Here is a 22,602-nt window from a genome sequence, read left to right as displayed (position 1 = left end):
TGTTAGGATATCTTGGCTAACCCTAGGTTTTGAAGACTGCAGATTATAGTGTGGATTGTTATTTTTAGAACAGCAATGAATATCTGCATCTTTTTTGGTACCTCTGCGAGATAGTGAGAAGAATTCTGTGAACCCTGACACACACGTGTCCTGCTTGTAACAACCATTGATTCCAGGAAACTCAGGTGCCTTAGGGGGTCCAGCGTTAACTCAGAGGTTGAAAAGGCTTTGCCTTCTATCAAACAATTTAACAGGCTAACTATAGTATAGCTTTACATATTAATCTAAGTATTTAGCATTAATAGCACTTTTTCCCATAGATCTCGTGTGTGTGTATCTATAAGCCAAACTCAGATGTTATTTGAAAGAATAATTCTACTTGAGGCTATGAATCTTAATATTAGTGATTTTGGTTTTGGTAAACAAAAAAACAAGATTTGTACCAAATTGATCATATAGCCTTACAAAAATTTAATATGTCATATGCTATAAAAATAAACATTTTTCAATAGTTACTATACACACACACATATACACATATAACTATATAAATATAACCTGCTGAATCCATTAATTGTTTTTTGTATGTGTATGATTTCAGGGCTTACTACTCAGTAAGGGATAACCAATTAGGGGTTCATTCCTGGAGAAGCCTAGGACTCAGAAGTAGTTAGTTGACTACTAACTAGTAGTTAGTAGTGTATTTTTTTGCACATGAGCCTCTTCCATGTCTATTGGTGTTGTTATTGTTCTGAGGGCAATTTGAGAAGGATTAGGGCGGTGTCCGTGGGAGGTGCTGGAGGGGAGTGACCTAGGAAGAGTTGGAGGGGGGAAAGGGAAGGGGAAATGTCATAATCATTTTAATTAAAATAAAAAATACATTTAGTATAAAACAAACTTCTCAATAGTGGAGTTGAACCCTTGAATCAGCAAAGCTTGTGTTATCCACTTTGTTTGGCCCACGGGATCTATTCCTGATTAAATCACTTGGTTGGAGGGGTGTGGCTAGAAGAGGTTTCTGAGCTTGTACCTTTGGTTCTGTTTCCACAGCTCTTCTTGGCTTCCTCGTGGGAACTATATAGAGTCTAACCGTGATGACTGCACTGTGTCTTTGATCTACGCTGTGCACCTTAAGAAGTCTGGCTACGTCTTCTTTGAGTACCAGTACGTGGACAACAACATCTTCTTTGAGTTCTTTGTAAGGCTTTTCATATTCTAGAACTTGATTTTTAAGGAACATTCATATAATTATTTATACTCCTGGCTCACACCACTTTATGCCTCCTAACTTTTTGGAGGGTGTTAGATGCATCTTTCAATGTTAAAAGAAAGCCTCCTCCGATGGTACTTTGCATTCAGTTTAATATTATTTCTTTGCTTGTCACAGTTTTCTTGTGGAATAATGTTGGCTTGCTACATTTCTGGTTATGCTCATCAGGTGGCTATTTGGCTTAGACTGTACATCACAAATAATTTTTCCAACACTCATTTTCTTCATTCTTTAGCTACAGAAGGTATTACTCTTCTACACATTGTGTATATAGAGGGATATCAATGTTTACGTGTTCATATGTGTGTTTATATGTGGAAGAACATACATGTGTATGTGAGGAGGGCAGAACTTGATGCTGGGTGTTCTCCTCTATCACCCTCCACTTTACTTTTTTGAAACAGAGTGTCTCATTGTGCCTGAGCTCATGGATTGGGCTGTGCTGGCTGCCCAGCTAGCTCTGAGCATCTGCGTTTCCCTGGTCTACCAGTACTAGGTTAGAGCTGTGTGCCACCACAGCTGTGTTTTACACATGGTAGGGATCTAAGCATGTTCTCGTTATGGTTATATAGCAAGTACATTACCCATTGAGTCATGATAAGTTTCTTTTATGTTAAAATTATATTAAAGTATTTTGATTTTGCTTAAATATTTTCTTGCAAGTCAGTAAATATTTCCTGCTTACTATAATTATTTGCTTATTCATAATTATTTAAAAAATAAAAATGGCTGTATGTTTTGATTCTGTGAATTTTAGACTGTTGAAAGGTCTCCTTGGATATGGCATATTTTGATATGTCTGTCACGAGCTTAAGTAGAATTACAGAATCTAAGATATAGTTCTATACTAGTGGACTAACTACTGAGGCTATTTAATGAATGCAAGCTGTACCTGATCTCGTACTATTTATTATGACAGTGACTTTAATTCTTGAGAAAATATTTTCAGATGGACTTGTACTAAGCACAATGTTTGTTTTGTCATCAATGGGAAAAAAAAAAAAAACATGTTTCTGTGATCCAGGTTTTAAGAAAGAACACACTGTCCTTGGCGTGATTTCATCCTGCGTGTCTGTTCTGTGGAACAGTAGGCAGTTGTTTTCTGTCCAGCTTCTCCTATACCAAAGTGCGTGCCTCCACCTCATGGAAGACTTGATGGACATGGACATGAGCCCTCTTAGGCCTCACAACTACCTTTTTGGCTGTGAACTAAAGGCTAACAAAGACTATCACTTTAAAGTGGATAATGATGAAAATGAGCACCAGTTATCATTAAGAACGGTCAGTTTAGGAGCAGGGGCAAAAAATGAGTTACACATCATAGAGGCAGACCAATTAAAGTCACACTGGCAACTTTGGAACTTTCTGTACAACCAACAGTTTCCCTTGGGGGCTTTGAAATTACACCATCTGTGGTCTTATGGTTGAAGTGTGGTTCAGGGCCTGTGCACATTAGGGGACAGCACCTAATAGCTGTAGAGGAAGATGCAGAACCTGAAGATGAAGATGAGGAGGATGTAAAACTCTTAGGCATGTCTGGAAAATGATCTGCTCCTGGAGGTGGTAACAAGGTTCCACAGGAAAAAGTAAAACTTGATGAAGATGCTGAGGACAATGAGGACGATGATGAAGAAAATGATGATGATGATGGTGGTGGTGAAGAGGAAACTGAGGAAATGGTCCCAGTGAAGAAATCTGTACAAGATACCCCAGCCAAAAATGCACAAAAATCAAACCAAAATGGAAAAGACTTAAAACTGTTAACATCAAGATCAAAGGGTCGAGTCCTTCAAAATAGTAAAAAAAAAACCAAAAACCTCCTAAAACACCAAAGGGACCTAGTTCTGTAGCAGACATTAAGGCAAAAATGCAAGCGAGTATAGAAAAAGGTAGTTCTCTTCCCAAGTAGAAGCCAAGTTCATTAATTATGTGACATTTGTTTCTGGATGACTGACCAGGAGGCTATTCGAGATCTCTGGCAGTGGAGGAAGTCTCTTTAAGAAAATGCTTTAAGCAGTTTGAAATATTCTGTCTTACTTCATTTCTGTAATAGTTGATATCTGGCTGTCCTTTTTATAATGCAAAGTGAGAACTTTCCCTACTGTGTTTGATAAATGTTGTCCAGGTTCAATTGTCAAGAATGTGTTGTCTAAAATGCCTGTTTAGTTTTCAAGGATGGAACTCCACCCTTTACTTGGTTTAAGTATATATGGAATGTTATGATAGGACATAGTAATAATAGTGGTGGTCAGATGTGGAAATGGTAGGGAAACAAAAATATATATGTGAGATAAACTCAGCTTTTTAGTAATAAAAAAAGAACATACTAACAATTTTAAAATAAATTTCTATGGCTCTAGGTGATAAGTATATCTATTTTTTGTGATTAGTATTTCTTTTTTTAAAATTAGGTATTTTCTTCATTTACATTTCAAATGCTATCCCAAAAGTCCCCCATACCCTCTCCCCCCCAATCCCCTACCCACCCACTACCACTTCTTGGCCCTGGCGTTCCCCTCTACTGAGGCATACAAAGTTTGCACGACCAATGGGCCTCTCTTCCCAATGATGGCTGACTAGGCCATCTTCTAATACATATGCAACTAGAGACACGAGCTCTGGGGTACTGGTTAGTTCATGTTGTTGATCCACCTATAGGGTTGCAGACCTCTTTAGCTCCTTGGGTACTTTCTCTAGCTCCTCCATTGGGGGCCCTGTGCTCCATCCAATAGCTGACTGTGAGCATCCACTTCTGTGTTTGCTAGGCCCCGGCATAGCCTCACATGAGACAGCTATATCAGGGTCCTTTCAGCAAAATCTTGCTAGTGTATGCAATGGTGTCAGCGTTTGGATGCTGATCATGGGATGGGTCCCCGGGTGCGGCAGTCTCTAGATGGCCCATCCTTTCGTCTCAGCTTAAAACTTTGTATCTGTAACTCCTTCTATGGGTGTTTTCTTCCCAATTCTAAGAAGGGGCAAAGTGCCCACACTTTGGTCTTCATTCTTCTTGAGTTTCATGTGTTTTGCAACTTGTATCTTGGGTATTCTGAGTTTCTGGGCTAATATCCTCTTATCAGTGAGTATATATCATGTGAGATTTTTTGTGATTGGGTTACCTCACTCAGTATGATACCCTCCAGGTCCATCCATTTGCCTAGGAATTTCATAAATCCATTGTTTTTAATAGCTGAGTAGTACTCCATTGTGTAAATGTACCACATTTTCTGTATCCATTCCTCTGTTGAGGGGCATCTGGGTTCTTTCCAATTTCTGGCTATTATAAATAAGGCTGCTATGAACATAGTGGAACATGTGTTCTTATTACCGGTTGGAACATCTTCTGGATATATGCCCAGGAGAGGTATTGTGGGATCCTCCGGTAGTACTATGTCCAATTTTCTGAGGAACTGCCAGACTGATTCCAGAGTGGCTGTACAAGCTTGCAATCCCACCAACAATGGAGGAGTGTTCTCCACATCCTCGCCAGCATCTGCTGTCACCTGAATTTTTTATTTTAATGTGATTAGTATTTATAAATCAGTAATTGTAGTTTCTATATCAAAAGTTTGATTGGTAAGAAATATTTCTCATTGCGCTTCCCTTTGAAGTAAAGAGGTTCAGGCTCTGGTTGTAACTGTAATTATTAGCTGTATGTTCTTGAGCAGTTAGACTAAGTTTCCAGCCCTTACTGCTTCCTTCTGTGAGGTGGATTGCTTGATATGGCCTTTTGGGGAGCTTCTAATATGGATAGCCTTTGATGTTTTAGAATGTTAAGCAACATTTAGACAGATTTGCTTTTTAAAGTGTATCTTGTTTGCAAAAAAGCTTGTGAGAATGAATGAGTATTTCTTGGGACATTTCAACAGTATTGCAGAAAATGAATAAACTCAGGAAATGAGACAAGGGTCTAATTGTTGTAAATAGCAGTTTCTTTACATTTCTCAACAAGTCCCTTGAGAACAGTCAATAAAGGTGTTTTTAAGGCATGGCACTTCATTACCCCCTGTCAGTGATGCCTGTGCTCTTTGGTTTAGAGTCTGACAGGGGTGGCAAGCTCATGACGGTCCTTTCTATCTCACGTTGATAGGTTGTGATTGACTGAGAAGGTCAGCACTCCTCAGTCATCAGTAATCAGTGGTGAAAGGGAAGCGTTTTTTTTTTCTTTTTATTGGATAATTTCTTTATTTACATTCCAAATATTTTCCCCTTTCCAGGTCTTCCTTTCTGAAACCCCCTATCCCATCCACAACCCGCTTCTATGAGGATACTCCCCCCATTCCCGCTAGCATCTTCCCACCCTGGCCTTCCCCTATACTGGGGCATAGAACCTCCTCAGGCCCAAGGGCCACTCCTACTGATGTCCAACAAGGCCATCCTCTGCCACATATGCAGGCTGGAGCCATGGGTCACTCTATGTGTACTCTTTTTTTGGTGGTTTAGTCCCTGGGAGCCCCCCGGGGGCTTGGTGTATTGACACTGTTGCTCCCCCCATGGGAATACAAAAGAAAAGGAAGCGTTTGAATAAGAAAGATATAGGTGGATGGAGAAAACTATACAGAAATAGTATATAGTATGAAGTACTGAAGTACTAAGATTGAGGATCAAGTGCGACTTTACCTCAGCACTACTGTTTCTTTTCAAAATATGAAGGTGAAACCTAGAGGAGTTATTGGTCCATGATTACACTTTAACTAGTTTCAAAATGAGTAATAAAATTCACTTCTCCAAAGTGGCATCTTTAGCATGTATATTAGTTCCTCACTAAAGGTCAGAGCCTGTAGCTTCTAGGGAATGGCTTAATGCTGGTGTCACATTGCTCATGATGGTCAGAGGAGAAACAGGCCACACATTCAATTAAAGGAAATATTAATTGGATAGTCTCTTGATACTGGGATCACCAGTGGGACTGTTTTCTAGTTAATAAATCTTTAGAAAGTTCTTTTAGTGAAAACACTTAGAGCTTTGTGACAGGAAAATAGGGGCGGCATCAAGAATAATTTACAAAAGAGAAAGATAGACTTGGTAGCTGATAAATACATTGGTGATATCTGACTCCACCTTGCTGCTGACTGTATTGCTATACCACCATAATGGTCTGCCTTTTAGCTATCTAGCTCTATACCTATGTGCATACCTAAACACGTAGTCTCCTAACCTCTAAGCATCTTTGAAGCATTACTCAGAGAGTTCAAGATGTTTTTTCATTACTTATTTATTATTATTATTTAATTGATTATTATTTATTCATTCATTTTGCATCCTGATCACTGCCTTCCTCCTGGCACCCCCTCGCAGTTTCCCCCTTTCTCCTCTGAGAGGGTGGAAGCTCCCAATGCTTATCCACAACCCTAGCACATCAAGTTTCTGCAGGTTAGACACATCTTCTTCAGGCCAGACAAGCAGCACAGTTAGAGGAATGGGATTTATATGCAGACAACAGATTTAGGGACAGCTCTCACTCCAGTTGTTGGAGGACCTAATGAAGATGGAGCTACACATCTGCTACATATGTGGGGGGCCTAGTTCCAGCCAGTATATTTTCTGTGCTTGATGGTTCAGTCTCTGAGAGCCCCCAAAGGTACAGGTTAGTTGACTGTTGATCTTCCTGTAGAGTTCCTATCCCCAAGTCTCCCAATCCTTCCTCCAACTCTTCGTAAGACTCCCTGAGCTTCGACCAATGTTTGGCTGTGGATCTGTTTCAATCAGCTGCTAGGTGGAGCCTCTCAGAGCACAGTTATGCGAGGCTCCTGTCTGCAAGCATAACATAGTGTCAGGGGTTGGTGCTTGTCCATGGGATGGGTTTCAAATTGGGCCAGTCATTCCCTTAATTTATTCCATCTTTGTTCCTGCATTTCTTTTAGATAGGATAGATTTTTTGCTGAATATTTTGTGGGCAGGTTCGTGTCCTTATCCCTCCACTGGGGGTCCTGCCTGTCTACAGGAAGTAGCCACTGCATATTCTATAACCCCACTGCTAGGAGTCTCAGAAAAGTTATCACAAAGACTCATGGGAGTCTTCCCCTTCTCTGGTATGTCCTGGAGATGTTCCCTAACCCCTATCCTTTGCCAGCTGCTGATTTCCCACAATTGACCCTGAACCTCCCATCCTCCTCCCCATTCCCTCTCCCACCCTGTCCCCTCCCTCCATCCGCCTCCTATGACTGTTTTATTTCCCCTTCTAAGTGAGATTCAAGCATCCCCACTTGGGCCTTCCATCTTGTTTAGTTTCTTTGGGTCTGTGGAATATAATGATACTGTGTGTATCCTGTACTTTATGGCTGATATCCACTTATAAGAGAGTATATATTATGCATGTCATTTTGGGTCCTGGTTACCTCATTCATGATGATATTTTCTAGTTCCATCCATTTGCCTGCAAAATTCATGATAACCTCATTTTTGATAGCTGAGTAGTGTTCCATTATGTAAATAAACCACATTTTTCTTTGTCCATTCTTTGGTTGAAGGACATAGGGGTTGTTTCCAGTTTGTGGCTATTATGAATAAAGCTGCTATGATGTTCAATGTATTATCTCTAGTCATTTTAATTAGCATGGTAAATGATTAATATTTACTCCACTACAAAAGGTTAGGACTTAGATTTTGTCTATAACCGTGTAACTACACGGTTATTTACACATTTGGTTAGATTACATCCTGGGAAACGAATAACCAAAGCAGACTTTATTTGCTAATGTAAGATTTTACTGTCATCAATGACTTTTGCAGATAAATGTAGCTCTCACTCCGTATCAAAGAAGTTTCTTTTTGCAGCAGATGGAGGTTAATACAGAGATCTACAACTAGTGAAAAAGGCAGAGAATAAGTTACTGTAAGATACTCAACCCTAGTTAACAATCCAACTCCCAGTCCTAAGTCTCAGGGAACATCGAAGAAGATGAAGCAGAAAGATCCAAGAGCTCAAATTTCAGACACCTGCTGTGACATAGTGACATCTAGGCATGACAGAAAAGTTGCACCAATAGAGTCTTACCAGTGTGGTTGCCAACTAGGAACTGGCTAATGACCACACTAGCCATCAAGGAAAGAGGAAGCTCACAAAGCCCCACCCCTAGAGGAAAGTCTTCATGCAGTCAGTGGCTGCTGAGTAAGGCAGAGAATCAGTTTTCCCCGGGTGTAACCCCTAATAAGTCACCAAATTCCAAGTATTCATCCTTAAACATGTGTACATATGAGTGACACTGTGGGCTCTGTAAGTGTTTATCTATGTATAACAAATGCAAAAGAAGAGGACAGGAATCCTGGAATGGATGGGATGTGTGGGAGGGGCTTTAAGGGGGAGAAGGAGGGGTGGAAATGATTTAAATACAGAATACTCATGTATGAAATTCTCAAAAGAAGAATTTAAATTAAATAATGAAAATAGCTTTTAAACTCCAACTTGCATGTGAATGTGAGTTAGAACATTTGGGCAAGTTGGGCAGAGGGTTTGTAATGGCTTCCCAGTGTTGATTACTCTCACTCTCCTTACTGTCCAGGCATTTGGTTACAGCAATGAAATGGGTCAGTCAGAACCGCTTCCTCACATGCAGTTGTAATGTCGTCTTCAGTGGTCTTGGTCTGGTTGCTTGTTGGAGATTGCTTACTTTGTTGTTTAAAAGGGACTCAAGGGTGTTCTTGCAGTATGTGAACGGATAGAACGAATGAAAGCTATTATCCCGGGAGCTTCACTGAACCCCTTTTGTTTGACTCACAGATTCAGAATGACCAGTGCCAGGAGATGGATGCCACCACAGACAAGTGGGTGAAGCTCACAGACAATGGAGAATGGGGCTCCCATTCTGTAAGTCCCTTTCCTTTTGATACCAACCCCATTCTTCTCCTTCCTATTTACAAGCATTCAATCTACGAAAATAAAATGCATAACCTGGTGGGTTACTTTTGATAAGCTTCATTTAGTGAAGAAACTTCCTTTGCGGCTCATAGACTGACATTTAAAATTTCGGCTTATTTTTCTGTTTCCCTTTTTCCTTAGAATGTTTCCTATCCCTTTCTCATCTCAATGGTACTCAGCGATTTAGACGGTTAGATAAAACTGATATAAAACATTACAAAGTTTGAGCGTGCAAGTTTACAAATACATCTGCCACATGAGATAGACTAGTTCCTCTGATCATTGGTTAGACCATGAATTAACTTAATTCCATGTTTTCCGCTTTTAGAAAGTGATTTTTTTCAGGTTTGTTTGCATTTTGGGCCTAGCATTGGATACATCTGATTGTTACAAAATATACCCACTTTTGGAGGCTCAGCCTACTTTCTACACATTTGCTACCTGTTGGTAAAAGTTTTATTCTTTCTGGTCAAGCAGTATAAATTTTACTTCTGCCCAGCATGTCTCATTCAGAGCTTGAGTCCAAGAGGCACTGATGACATGTTTAATATAGCTTGTATTATTTGTGACACTGTCCCTTTGGAGTGAGGCGTGGTTTTAAAACGTGGCTCTAAATCAGACCTGCATTTGTGTAGATGGTTTGTTTAGTGTCTTTGTGGCTGCTCTTTCTTTCATTTTAGAAACGAGAACAGTCTTCCTGTATCAGATAAGATGAAGGCAGGAAGGGCCTAGATGGAGCCTCCAATGTGAAACCTGAGTTCTCTTTAAATAACCAACTCTCATTTCAATCTTTGTTTTTATACAAATGCCTCATCTGTGAGTTTACACAATGTAGACTTTCAGGAGGATTTTTCACCTCTGTGCTTGAAAGCAATATTAGTACTATTTAAGGTCCATTCACCTCACTGCCCAGTGGGTGGGGCTTTGGCAGCAAATGGGCGTTCTTACCTTTATAGAAGGAACACAAGAGAACGTGCAGAATGCATTCGTTCTTCCCATCCCTGGCAGGAAGATATAGTCAGGCAGATTTTAATGTTGTGGAGCTTGAATTTTATCAGCCAGGGTATATAGAAGAATAAAGGTATCACAGGAAAAAGCAAAAACCTAACTTTGGGTTGGTCACCTGCATCAGCAAGAAATGTATTAGAAAATTCACTTGATTTGATGTAGGAAATGTCCCAGTGGCAAAGGAATCAAATGCTAATATCATTTAACTTCTCAAGCCAGAGTTAAATCATGCTACCCATAAAAAGTGCCTTTTCTCTTGTTCCCACCACACTGTGGCTCATTGAATGGTTTTAAGAAGCCACGAAGCTATGGTAGGCCATTTTCTATCTTTGAACAAAATACCCAGGGTTGGATATTTTCTAAATTTAAAGGGCTGATTTAATTCAGTTTTGGAGGTTTAAAGTTGTATACCTGCATCTTCCCAGCTCTGGTGATGGTGGCATCAGAATGGTGGGAGTGTGTACAAGGGGCTCATATGGTGAAACAGAAAGGCAGTGGAGATCAGGCTTGCTCTTTAATTACAGGCATTCTTGTGGGAACTTGCTTTGTGAGGGCAGATTAGCCACTTCTGAGGCAATGGTCTCAAATGGATTCCCACCAGTCCCTCCTCAGAAAAGTTCACTACTGCCACACTGTGGCCCAGGCTTTCAGCACATGGATCTTTAGGGACCACATTATGGTGTCTGCCTGCCTGCCTTCTTCCCTCCCTCCTTCCCCTGCGCCCTCTCTCTTTCTTTCCAGTTCAGAGATATACCTTAAGAATATAGCATTACTGTCAAAGTATATGCTTGTGTGAAAATTCATTTACCCTTTCTGATAAAGCCCTTCTGGTTATAAGCTACAACTTTAAAGTGTAAAAACAAATTTATCTTTTGTTTTGACTTAGCTTCCTTCTTAGTATATTAGTATGGATTGTCTCACTGTTGTATTTTTAATTTTAAATTAACTTCATTAAAGCTCAGGCTGAAATTAAGAGTATTTAAATTTGTTAATTCTATTTTTAACGGTGTTTATATAAGGAATTGAAAGAGGTTTTAAGGGAGTAGTTTCTGGCTGTGGTTAGAAATAGCTCGTCTGACCTAAGTGTCTTGTGTTTCTTTCTGTAGGTAATGCTGAAATCAGGCACAAATATTCTGTACTGGAGGACGACAGGCATCCTTATGGGTTCTAAGGCAGTGAAGCCCGTGCTGGTAAAGAATATCACCATCGAAGGTATTTCATAGCTCTGTGCCTTAGGACTCGCTAGTCCAATTTTATTGTTAAAATATTTGTTAAACTGTTGGTTTAACTGACCTAAGTGTTTATAATAAAGACAAATGTCAGACATCATGCATGTCTAAAGACCTTAGTTTCATGTCCACCAAATTGATTAATCAGTTTTCTCTGTTCTGCCCTCAAACTGAATTATCTAATAGCTATAAAGCAGCAAAGACAATAAATGACAGTCTTCAGTGTTTTTTTTTAAATAAAATGGAAGTGGACTTGTGTACAAAAGCCCATTACTCATTAGAGGTATGCAAATTATGCTAGTTAATCTGATCATTACTATATACATAAGAATAATAAGAGTCTGGCTGCTTCCTAAACCTCTTGTGCCTTTCTGAGCCAGATGGGTCACTTTTGGTGCAGCTGAGCCACTAATGAACCCTATCATGGCTCCTTCTCAAGTAGACTGTATCTAGTCAAAGCAGCAATTCTTCTTTATTAAACTTTGGTATGTTTTGCTTATCCCATATGCCTGCTCCGGAGATGTTAACTCATTACTCATTGGGACATCTGCTGGACCAAGCTGGAATTTCCAACCAGTAGCCATTTCTAGGGTCATTCCTACTTGCTCACACACCATCAATCTCTCCTTGTTCCAAGTAGATAAGGAATGTGGGTTCAAGTTACTATTGTTCTTTTTGTCTTCTCTGCAGAAGCAGCAAGTAGGTGCTAATGTGCTTATTGCGCTGCTGGGTTCTCCCCTCCAAACCCCATTTTCCTTTCCACACAGGGGTGGCATACACCTCAGAGTGTTTTCCATGTAAGCCAGGCACTTTCAGCAACAAACCAGGCTCATTTAACTGCCAGATGTGTCCCAGAAACACCTATTCTGAGAAGGGTGCTAAAGAATGCATAAGGTGTCAGGAGGACTCCCAGTTTTCAGGTAAGGCTAACTGACACTTTTTATTCCTCTCTTTCCATGATAATTGCTGATCAGGTGCCATTTCCCATGGTTGAATGCGTATGGTAAAAAAACGGTGGATCAAAAGAGAAAAAAAAAAAGGTGGATCACACACCAGTGGGATGAAGTGAATATGTGTTGAATCGAGGACAATGACAAAATGACATCCCAGTGTCCTTCTCTGCATGACTCTCTCCCTTTATGATTTTCCTTTATCCCATACTCCATTGTAAAATGGTATTTGTATCAGTCTAGCTAACTTTTTAATTTCACACAGTTTGTTACCATAAAGGCTGTAGCAATATAATTAGAAAGTTTGTTCAACACTTCCAGTCTTCATTGACAAAATAGGAGGAATCTAATATCGTCTGGAAAAAGTCACCACACAGCAGATGTATCATAGAAACATTGTTTTCCTCCTTTCAGAGAGACTGAAAATAACAAACCTTTATTTGCTTAAGGCTTGACTAGCTCTACCTGAACTACTCTAGCACAGTGACTGTTTTTTTTTAAACATGTTAGCTTGCTTTTGTATTTTGATGTTCCTATTCTCTTATGGTCACAAAGGCCCATTTCTGAAGTGCTTTGTGTGCATATGTGTTACAGAGGAAGGAGCCAGTGAGTGTGTGGATCGCCCACCCTGCACTACCAAAGACTATTTCCAGATCCATACCCCCTGTGACGAAGAAGGAAAGGTATAATAAGTAGTGTTTCACTCACCCTGTGTTTATAAAACTCTCTTCCCAGTGTGGGGTTTGTAACTAGTATGTGCAGACAGGACAGAGGATATCAAAGAGTTTAGGTGTTGCAAACTGCCTTTGCTTTTACCTCCCAATTAGTTCTCTGGACGCTGTATGTAGCTCGTTGGTAATCTTTATGATACTTTGGGAAAACTTCTCTGTTTAGAGGGTATTTGTTTCATAAAAACATCTTGTGTCTGTCTCCATTTTTTTCATCTTTAAAGCACGGTTGTTATTATTCCCTATCTTGTGAAGCTTCAAGGGGAAGACGTAAAATGCTCAAAGTAAGGTTTCTAGCCTTTTCCATTATAAGAACCCCATACATTATTACCATTTTTTAAAATAAATACATTCTTTCAGATTGCTATTTTTTAACAAAATACATTTTTTTCAGAGGTCAAATGATCCAGAAGAGGATAGTTTGAAGTATGTACTATGGCTCACAAGATGAAGATGTCTTGTAGCTTGTATTGATCTGTAAGATACTCAGATCTTATCAGAGACGCTGTGCAGGCACAGGCTGATTCGGCTATGGTAGACTACTGTGTACTTGCACTTAGAAAACACAAAGTAATTACCACATGTACAGCATCTAACTGGGGGTGGGGTGGGGTGGGTGGGCAGAGTGCACAGATAAACTCTGCTGTTGATCCATCATTGTCTCAAAGACTCAGCCAGTACCAGGCCTGCCAATGAGAAGCTGAGTATGAGAAGGCATTGGTTCAAAGTGTCCTTCAGATATGTTTACAGCCCTAGTCAGGGCATTTAGTTTTTGGAGATATCAGCAAATATTATTTTTCCTTTCCTAATTTTGTATCTGTGAGTGCTAATCTGTACTTTTCATATTTATGTGAATATGAAACTTCCTTTTTGCCTTTAAAAACTTTGAAGGGATTTTGAGTTGAGTTAAAGTGAATATATACTAATTTAAAGCGATTAGAAGAAATTTTTAATAAGAAATACCACTATTATTTTTAATAAGAATGTTAACTCAAGCTAACAGCATTAAGTAATGAAGGGTTGTACAGTAAGATTGTCAGTAGCCCTACGATAATGCCATGTGAGGCTAATTTAGAACGTACACATAGAGAGTTGCCACTAAAAGTGCAATAAAAAGTATTGTCTGTAATACCTTTAAAATAAACCTTTCTTAGCTAAACTTGCCTTACTTATTGTTAAAAGTGAATTTAGTTTATTCTATGTAACAACGATTAATTCAGTATTACTGAAGAATGAATGAATGAGATCTATTAATGCATTCTATCTGAACAACATGAAAATATATTAAAATCATATTTGTTACATCGCTGAGTGATTTAGTGTATCAGTGAGTATAATGCCAGTGACCAGTCTGACAATATCTGGCTGACATTGCCTAATAGAATTAAGGTCATTCATATTCAAATATAATTTAGAACACACACACAGCACTCACTTACAAGCATGCTGAATGCAAACATATACATGAAATGTTTTTCATATAAGTCAGAGAATCTTTCATATAAGTCAAGAATAGGTTCTTGGTATAGAAGAAAATAATGTGTCCATGTTTCATAAACTCAGTTCACTCCTTTTAAAAATTATTGTTTATTTTATTTATTTACATTTCAAATATTATCTCCCTTCCTGTTTTCCCTGCAAACCCCCATCCCACCCTCCCTCCCCTGCTTCTATGAGGGTGCTTGCCCACATACTCAGCCACCCACTCCCAACTCACTGCCCTAGCATTCCCCTATGCTTGGGCATTGATCCTTCACAAGACCAAGGGTCTCCCCTCCCCCTGATGCCAGATAAGGCCATCCTCTGCTACATATGCAGTTGGGTCCCTTGGTGTGTACTTTTTAGTTGGTGGTTTAGTCCCTGGGAGCTGGGGGGGGGGCGGCGGGGGGGGGGAAGGGGTAGGGGGCGGGGCAGGTCCTGATTAGTTGATAGTGTTGTTCTTTTTTATTTTGTTTTTGTTTTTGTTTTTGTTTTTTCGAGACAGGGTTTTTCTGTATAGCTCTGGCTGTCCTGGAACTCACTTTGTAGACCAGGCTGGCCTCGAACTCAGAAATCTGCCTGCCTCTGCCTCCCAAGTGCTGGGATTAAAGGCGTGCGCCACCACGCCCGGCTGATAGTGTTCCTAAAGACAAAGTCTCACTACATAGCTTTGGCTGGCCTAGAACTCTGTGTAGAGCAGGCTGGCCTTGAGCTCACAGAGATCCACTTTTAATGTTTAACCTAAATCCTCATGGATATTGTAGCTCTTCTGTAATCTTTACACTAGTCTGGTAAAACTTCTCTGTTGAGAGGGGTTTGGTTTCATAAAACCTTTTCATGTTTGCATCTCACTTTCTGTGGAATGAGTTGGTTGTTGGTGTCTCACCTGCACTGTGAGCCATCTGGTTCTAAGCATCATTAATATTAATTAGCATCTTTCCCTGTCAGCTACACTAGGAAACATATGTCTCTGTTAGAAAGACAGAGAAGCAGTTTGCTGTGTGTGGCAGGAAGGTTTGTAAGGAACATGGATCATAGAGAACTTGTAACTTGATTTCTCCATGTTAAAATGTTCACAGTGTATTTTAACTTCTAAACGTCTTCTTTGCTTATTGGAAGAAACTGGTTATTTGGCTTCTCAGATATATTTGCATATTGTATTGTTTTTAGTCTCATCAGAATGGCCCTCCTTTAATGGTGCTGTTTGCATCTCTTGGGTAAGTTGTTTAATAGCTGTAACCTGGGGCTGGGGATATAGCTTAGTTAGTAAAGAGCTTACCTTGAAAATGATACAGCATAAGTTCAGTCTCCAACACCCATGTAAGGAGCCTGGTGTGGTGGCATGTGTTTGTAATTCTAGGGATAGGGACATAAAGCCAGATCCCAGAATTTGCTGGCCAGCCAACAGCCTAGCCTGATTGTAGAGCTCCAGATCAGTGAGAGACCATATCTCAGGGCAAGGTAGATGGAATCAAAAGAATGACGCCCAAGGTTGTCATCTGGCCTGTCTATGCGTGTACAACTTTAATCTGAAAACCCAGCTTTCCTTGTTTGCAAACCTGGGGACAGTGGTGTCCTGAAAAGGCTGGGAAGGTTCTTTTCTGACATGGCATCTTTTCTGTTCTTGTGTAGAAACAAAATTTCCCCAAATGTAGCTGCTCATACATTTTTATGAATGTGAGTCAGAAAATTAGTGAACTTACTAGGATCTCAAAAAAAAAGTTTTTTAATTTCTTAACTTAAACTGGAGACTTAAAGTCAATGTCTCTCCTATAATTCTTTGTTTGTTTAGATTCTCTGAATTTTATGCTGCCTTTCTTGAGGGCTAGTTGAGACGTTTTATTGATATAGTTTCTAATTCGATGTTTTTAGCTACTTAGGAGTTGTTAGCTGGAGTGGCCATTGTTTTATTAGATGGTCACAGAGGTGGAGCCATAAAGTAGAGCATTAAACATGTCATGACATGGACCATAAAATGAATATGGAAAGGGATCTATAAAAAGAAAATAATACTACTTATCATTCTAATGAGACATCCATTTTCTTAGCATCCTTCTTCATACCAGATAGCGCATCTTCCACAGTTATATTTAAGGCTTCACTTGAGTGGCGTTGAATGTCTGTTATGTACAGTTTTTACTGACTAGAAGCAGAGGTGAAGGACTGCCTGTGTTTCCTGTTCTCCAGCTTCAACCTTCTTCTTACGGCAGAAGTTGTTTTAAAGGACAAACAATACTTTCAAAAGTTTATTGGATGAAAGGAACAGTTACTGTCTCTTCTAAAAACCTCTATGTAGCTCCAATATTGGTTGTTGTATTTTTGCTGGAATACTCCACCTACCAGTGTTCACATTCCAGTTTTGTTTTAGGACAACTAACCTATCTATTATCCTGCTTTTTAACTAAGAATAACTAATTTTAGCATGGCCAGCTTTTGGGGTGTAGTTGAGTTACCACATTTTTTTAAATTCTGTTTTGTGTAAAGTAGGATAATGAGAAGGGCTGTAATCGAGTGCTCTCATAGAGAGCAGAAGGGTGTATTTGTCCTGATGCTCAGAGCACATAGAGAAGGCCATAAGAGCTTCTGGAGAGAATAGTTTAGCTACAATTCTTTTTTTTTTTTTTTTTGGTTAATTATTTTTTTTATTAGCTACAATTCTTATTATTGAAAAGGACTTGGGAACTACTAATACTTATGAATTATTAGGATTGTACATAAAGTTTCATATATTCTTTTTGAAAAATAATATTTTTCTTTGATGATTACTCCATGCAAAGTGTGATAAGAAAGGCTGTGGCGGAAGTCAAGGAAGGGAGCAGTGGAGCTAGCCAGTAATCAAGCAAGATATTGCTGGCTACACATGGAAGTGAGCAGACGCAAGGGCAGCATTTGTTTGCTGTTATTTTTGAAATCATAAAATAACTGCATCATTTCTCCCTTTCCTTTCCTCCCTGCAAACCTCACCTCAAATACCTCTCCTTGCTCACATTCGCTTGCTCTTTTTAAATTATTTGTTTGTGTAAATGTACACAGACCTGCATGGTCTGGTCTGTATATTGTTGTTCATATGCATGTGTTCAGAGATGAGCATCTGGCAGTTGTTTATACCTTAAGGAGGGATTTGTGATATGAAGCATGCTGTCTGTATTGTAAGGGTTTTTACTGCTTAGGTTAAAAGCTAGCGCAATGTATTGATTGTTCCCAGGGACTAGGGAGCTGGCTCACTTGGTAGAGTGCTTACCACACAAGCATGGTTGTCTAGAACTCACATTAAAAAAATGAATGTAGTACTCCACTCCTGTATTCCCAGAACTGGGGAAGTAAAGACAGGAGGACCAGTGGGACTGGCTGGCCAGCCAGTCTAGCTGAATCGATAAGCTTTAGGTCTAGTGAGAATCTGTTTCTCAGAATAACCTGGAGTCACTTGAGAGATGGCTCATCTAGTGAAGTCATTTACCACGAAGCACCCTACAAGGTGCAAGAAAAACCATCTCCTGCAGGTCCTATTCCCTCCCTCCTTTTCCACCTACACACACACACACACACACACACGCACACACACACACACACACCATACACACACGCACACGCACACACACACATATACACACGCACACACACATACATATACACACACCATACACACACACACGCATACACACACACACGCACACACACACATACACACACACACGCACACTCACACACACTCACACACACTCACACACACACACTCACCCACACCCACACACATACACTCACACTCACACATATACACACACACCATACACACACACGCACACGCACACACACACACACATATACACACACACCATACACACACACACACGCACACACACTTACACACTTTCTCTCTCACATTAAAAGAAGGTAGGTAGCAATTATGAAAGACATCTTCATATGTACATGCACACACACACACATACATAATGGTTATTTTCCTACCTATTTTTCTCCATATTGTATTAATGAAAGTTGTCTCTTTTTCTCTCATTGTTTTCTCACTGTTTAGATTCTCTCAGCCCTCTCTTCTGTTCTCCACTGTTAATTCTTTAGCTTGTCAATTTAGCATCTTTGTCGTAAAGATATTGCACGATTTACTTTTAGTTTTAATTTTAAAAGCTCTTTTATTTTTTTTTTTCTCAGACACAGATAATGTACAAGTGGATAGAGCCAAAAATATGCAGGGAGGACCTCACAGATGCTATTAGGCTGCCCCCTTCTGGAGAGAAGAAGGATTGTCCTCCTTGCAACCCAGGATTCTATAACAATGGATCCTCTTCTTGCCATCCCTGCCCTCCGGGGACGTTTTCAGATGGAACAAAGGGTAGGGTGTCTATCATGAATTGCACGATCAGTAAAACATTCCCTATAGACTTGCGATCTTGTTCTCTAGTGCTTTTTTTGAAAATTTTTTAGAAGACACATTTCTTACTTTGTTGAAATGAAGAGGTATTGAGAAATGTTGATAACGGGACTCTTAGGCCATGGTGACTTATCTGACGAGAACAGTCTTACTGGTGTTTTGTGTGTATGGCCGTCTCCTTTAACAATAATATATTTTAGTCTCTGAAAGCCAACCCTATCCTATTGGGTAACCATGGATAACCACTCACTCACCAAATTAAGCATAATATGAAGCACTGTACAAATAAAACCCACCAAATATGTACATGTGCATCCATACTGTATCTAGAAAATTTTTCCAGATCCATTTTGAAAATATTGCTAAGGGAATTGATGGTAATGTAACATCTGTCCCTCATATCTGTCTGGTAATTTTAGTGCAGAGGTGCTTGGTTCAGAGAAAGCTGTTCAGATGCAGTCTAATGTGATTGCATATACTCACTCATTTTCTGCAGAATGCAAGTCATGTCCAGCCGGAACAGAGCCAGCACTTGGGTTTGAATATAAATGGTGGAATGTCCTCCCTGCCAACATGAAAACTTCCTGCTTCAACGTTGGGAATTCCAAGTGCGATGGAATGAACGGTGAGCTTGGATTCTACATTAACTGTTGTGGCAGCGAAGACACCACTCGTTTTTAGCTTTTTAGACATACCAGACATATTTGTGAGGAACTTGGTCTTACTTGGCTGTGTGTTCATCTTCCAGCCCTTATATAAAACTCAAGCAACCAATCAGATGCCTTTCCTAAAGCAATCACAACCATGGTGCTTCTCCCCTTTTCGTGGCTCCACTTCCTTTAGTTTCAGCTTTCCATAGTCAATAGCAGTTTATAAATACCAATTAGAAAACTACAGAAACAAATACTTTTAAGTTTTAAGTGGTCAAGTGTTCTTAATAGTCAATGGAACCTCATGCCATATTCTTTTTCCTTTCAAGCCTAGGATGTGAATGACTCCTTTGTGTGGTTACATCTGCTTCCTGTCCATTAGTGACTTAGTAGCCATCTTGGTTTTTAGATTCAGTGCCCAGGTTTCACAATATCTGTGTTTAAATAACTCTCTCAATAATAACTTCAAACCACAAACACACAAAAAGAACATGCCAAAGAAAATCCATCAGGCCCTGGTTCCCTCCCTCCCTCCCACCCTTTCAGCTGAAAATGCAAAAGTTCTCAACTCAATAAAGAGAGAGCATAAATTGTACACTGAAGTTGCTAAAATCCATGGTAAGGAAAAGCTTTTAGCCATTAAGCTGTGAAGAGGGAAAAATGACTTCTGTGCCAGCGTTACTCTCGCACCTCAAAATGGTGGTGCTAAGATAGAAAAGGTATAAAGTGGTAGAGCTTATTTCCCAAGGACGGATGTGTGCAGGAGGGGTTGGATGGGGACATGCTGATGTATTAACCTGGTGTTTTATGTAGTCACTTTTCAAGTAGATATTGAACTTCATGTTTAAAGTCACAAACACCAGAAGAGATGTCCCAAGGAGGGTGACAATACCTTAAATCATTTGGAGCAATAAGTTACTAAATCCTTTTGGTTTGGCTTAGCACTGGGTCATGGTAGAGGGTGAAAGATTTTAAATGATGTCCCAAGGAGGGTGACAGCATCTTACATCATTTGGTGTTTTAAAGAGTAGTAAGTTACTAAATCCTTTTGATCTGGCTCAGTACTGGGTCATGCATGGTAAAGGGTGAAAGATTTCAAATTCCGATTTTCAGCGAAGTCCCTAGCTATGTTCTTAAGATGCCATTAAATCCCACTTGCTGAAGACTTGCAGCAGAGTTCTACAGGACAGTTGCTAACATTCTTTCAACACTCCTTGCTGGTCACATTCATTTTGAAATCTGAAAAGTTGTTGTTTAGCAGGCATTCTAAAGAACAAGAGTAAACAATGTAAAAAGGAGTAAACAACGGAGTCCACCCTTCCCCTTGTCGCTCACCATCATTTCCGTCAGCTTACTTTTCTCCATCTTACATTTGATCCTTGTCTCTGGGTTTACATAGTTTTAAAATTGCATACTTTGAATCAGTATCTCTCTCAAAGAGATTTGGGTCATAGGATATGAAAGTTCATGTGAGTGTAGAGATCAATGGGAAAAAATGGAGGCTTGAATAATTTTGAGTAAACAGATGAGTGAAAGACCAAGATGTGATATATATTAAATAGGAAGTGTTCTTTATTGAAGGAAGCAGAAAGGAAAGGTTGACAGGACAAAGGAGGATGTGCACTTGTTTAGAAATGTTTCTTTGGAGCAAATCCAGTCTGCATTGTCAGGATATCAGCAGTTCAAGTCACATGAATTGGCAGTGGCAGGTTGATCCACTCGTAAACACCATTCACAAATCAGCAATGACAGGTTGACCCAGAAGGAACTGCAAGACTCTGCTAATCAGCTTGAGTCCACAGAAGCAGCAAGAAGCCACTGGAGCACCACCAGAAGTTTTTGGTGTGTTTCTCTGTGAAGTCATGACAAAAGATGACTAGCAAAGAATCGCAAGGTGTACCAATACTATCTAGTGCTGTCCACTGTCCGTTGGGCTATACTTATTTTTCCCAAACATGTGCTTTTTCAAATATGGGCTCTACGAAAGCATCACATGCCCCTTTTCCAGGCTGTCTGCAGAAAAACACCACGTGTCTGCTCTTCGTAAAACATTCTCCCACGTGTCTGCTCCAGCATAAACATCCTCTCAAAACACAGTTTCCACTTAGACTTGAGCTTTGTACAAGGAGATAAGAATGGGTCAATTCGTATTCTTCTACATGATAACCGCCAGTTGTGCCAGCACGATTTGTTGAAAACCAGAGACACTGAAATGAATAGAGGAGAAAGTGGGGAAAAGCCTCAAAGATATGGGCACAGGGGAAAAATTACTAAACAGAACAGCAATGCCCTGTGCTGTAAGATCAAGAATTGACAAATGGGACCTCATAAAATTGCAAAGCTTCTGTAAGGCAAAAGGCACTGTCAATAAGACAAAAAGGCCACCAACAGATTGGGAAAGGATTTTTACCAATCCTAAATTTGATAGGGGACTAATATCTAATGTATACAAAGAGCTCAAGAAACTGTACTCCAAAAATTCAAATAACCCCATTAAAAATGGGGTACAGAGCTAAATAAAGAATTCTCAACTGAGGAATACCAAATGGCTGAGAAGCACCTGAAAAAAATTTCAACATCCTTAATCATCAGGGAAATGCAAATCAAAACAACCCTGAGATTCCGCCTCACACCAGTCAGAATGGCTAAGATCAAAAACCCAGGTGACAGCAGATGCTGGTAAGGATGTGGAGAAAGAGGAACACTCCTCCATTGTTGGTGGGATTGCAAGCTTGTACAACCACTCTGGAAGTCAGTCTGGCAGTTCCTCAGAAAATTGGACATAATACTACCAGAAGATCCAGCAATACCTCTCCTGGGCATATACCCAGAAGATGTTCCAACTGGTAATAAGAACACATGCTCCACTATGTTCATAGCAGCCTTATTTATAATAGCCAGAAGTTGGAAAGAACCCAGATGCCCCTCAACAGAGGAATGGATACAGAAAATGTGGTACATTTACTCAGCTATTAAAAACAATGGATTTATGAAATTCTTGGACAAATGGATGTATCTGGAGGATATCATCTTTAGTGAGGTAACC

General features: G+C 39.8%; 1 protein-coding gene and 1 pseudogene across 2 annotated transcripts in view; both read left to right on the top strand.

Annotated features, from left to right (window-relative positions):
- Nucleotides 1-22,602, top strand: part of Elapor2 (endosome-lysosome associated apoptosis and autophagy regulator family member 2) — a 201,040-nt gene that overhangs the window by 128,453 nt on the left and 49,985 nt on the right. For both annotated transcript variants that reach the window (XM_021162113.3, XM_029477444.2), the window contains 7 exons: nt 1,051-1,198; nt 8,988-9,074; nt 11,240-11,345; nt 12,130-12,282; nt 12,907-12,995; nt 18,687-18,867; nt 19,403-19,531. In XM_021162113.3, coding sequence (XP_021017772.1) covers nt 1,051-1,198; nt 8,988-9,074; nt 11,240-11,345; nt 12,130-12,282; nt 12,907-12,995; nt 18,687-18,867; nt 19,403-19,531 — 893 coding nt within the window. The remainder of the gene's footprint in view (nt 1-1,050; nt 1,199-8,987; nt 9,075-11,239; nt 11,346-12,129; nt 12,283-12,906; nt 12,996-18,686; nt 18,868-19,402; nt 19,532-22,602) is intronic.
- On the top strand, nt 2,233-3,270 carry LOC110294110 (nucleophosmin pseudogene; annotated as a pseudogene).

Source organism: Mus caroli, unplaced genomic scaffold (genome assembly GCF_978045245.1).
Source record: "Mus caroli unplaced genomic scaffold, Mus_caroli_1 scaffold_4, whole genome shotgun sequence".
In the NCBI taxonomy this organism is placed as follows: Eukaryota; Metazoa; Chordata; class Mammalia; order Rodentia; family Muridae; genus Mus; species Mus caroli.
The sequence above is the reverse complement of the archived record's forward strand: the minus strand, read 5'-3'. Positions and strand labels throughout refer to the sequence as shown.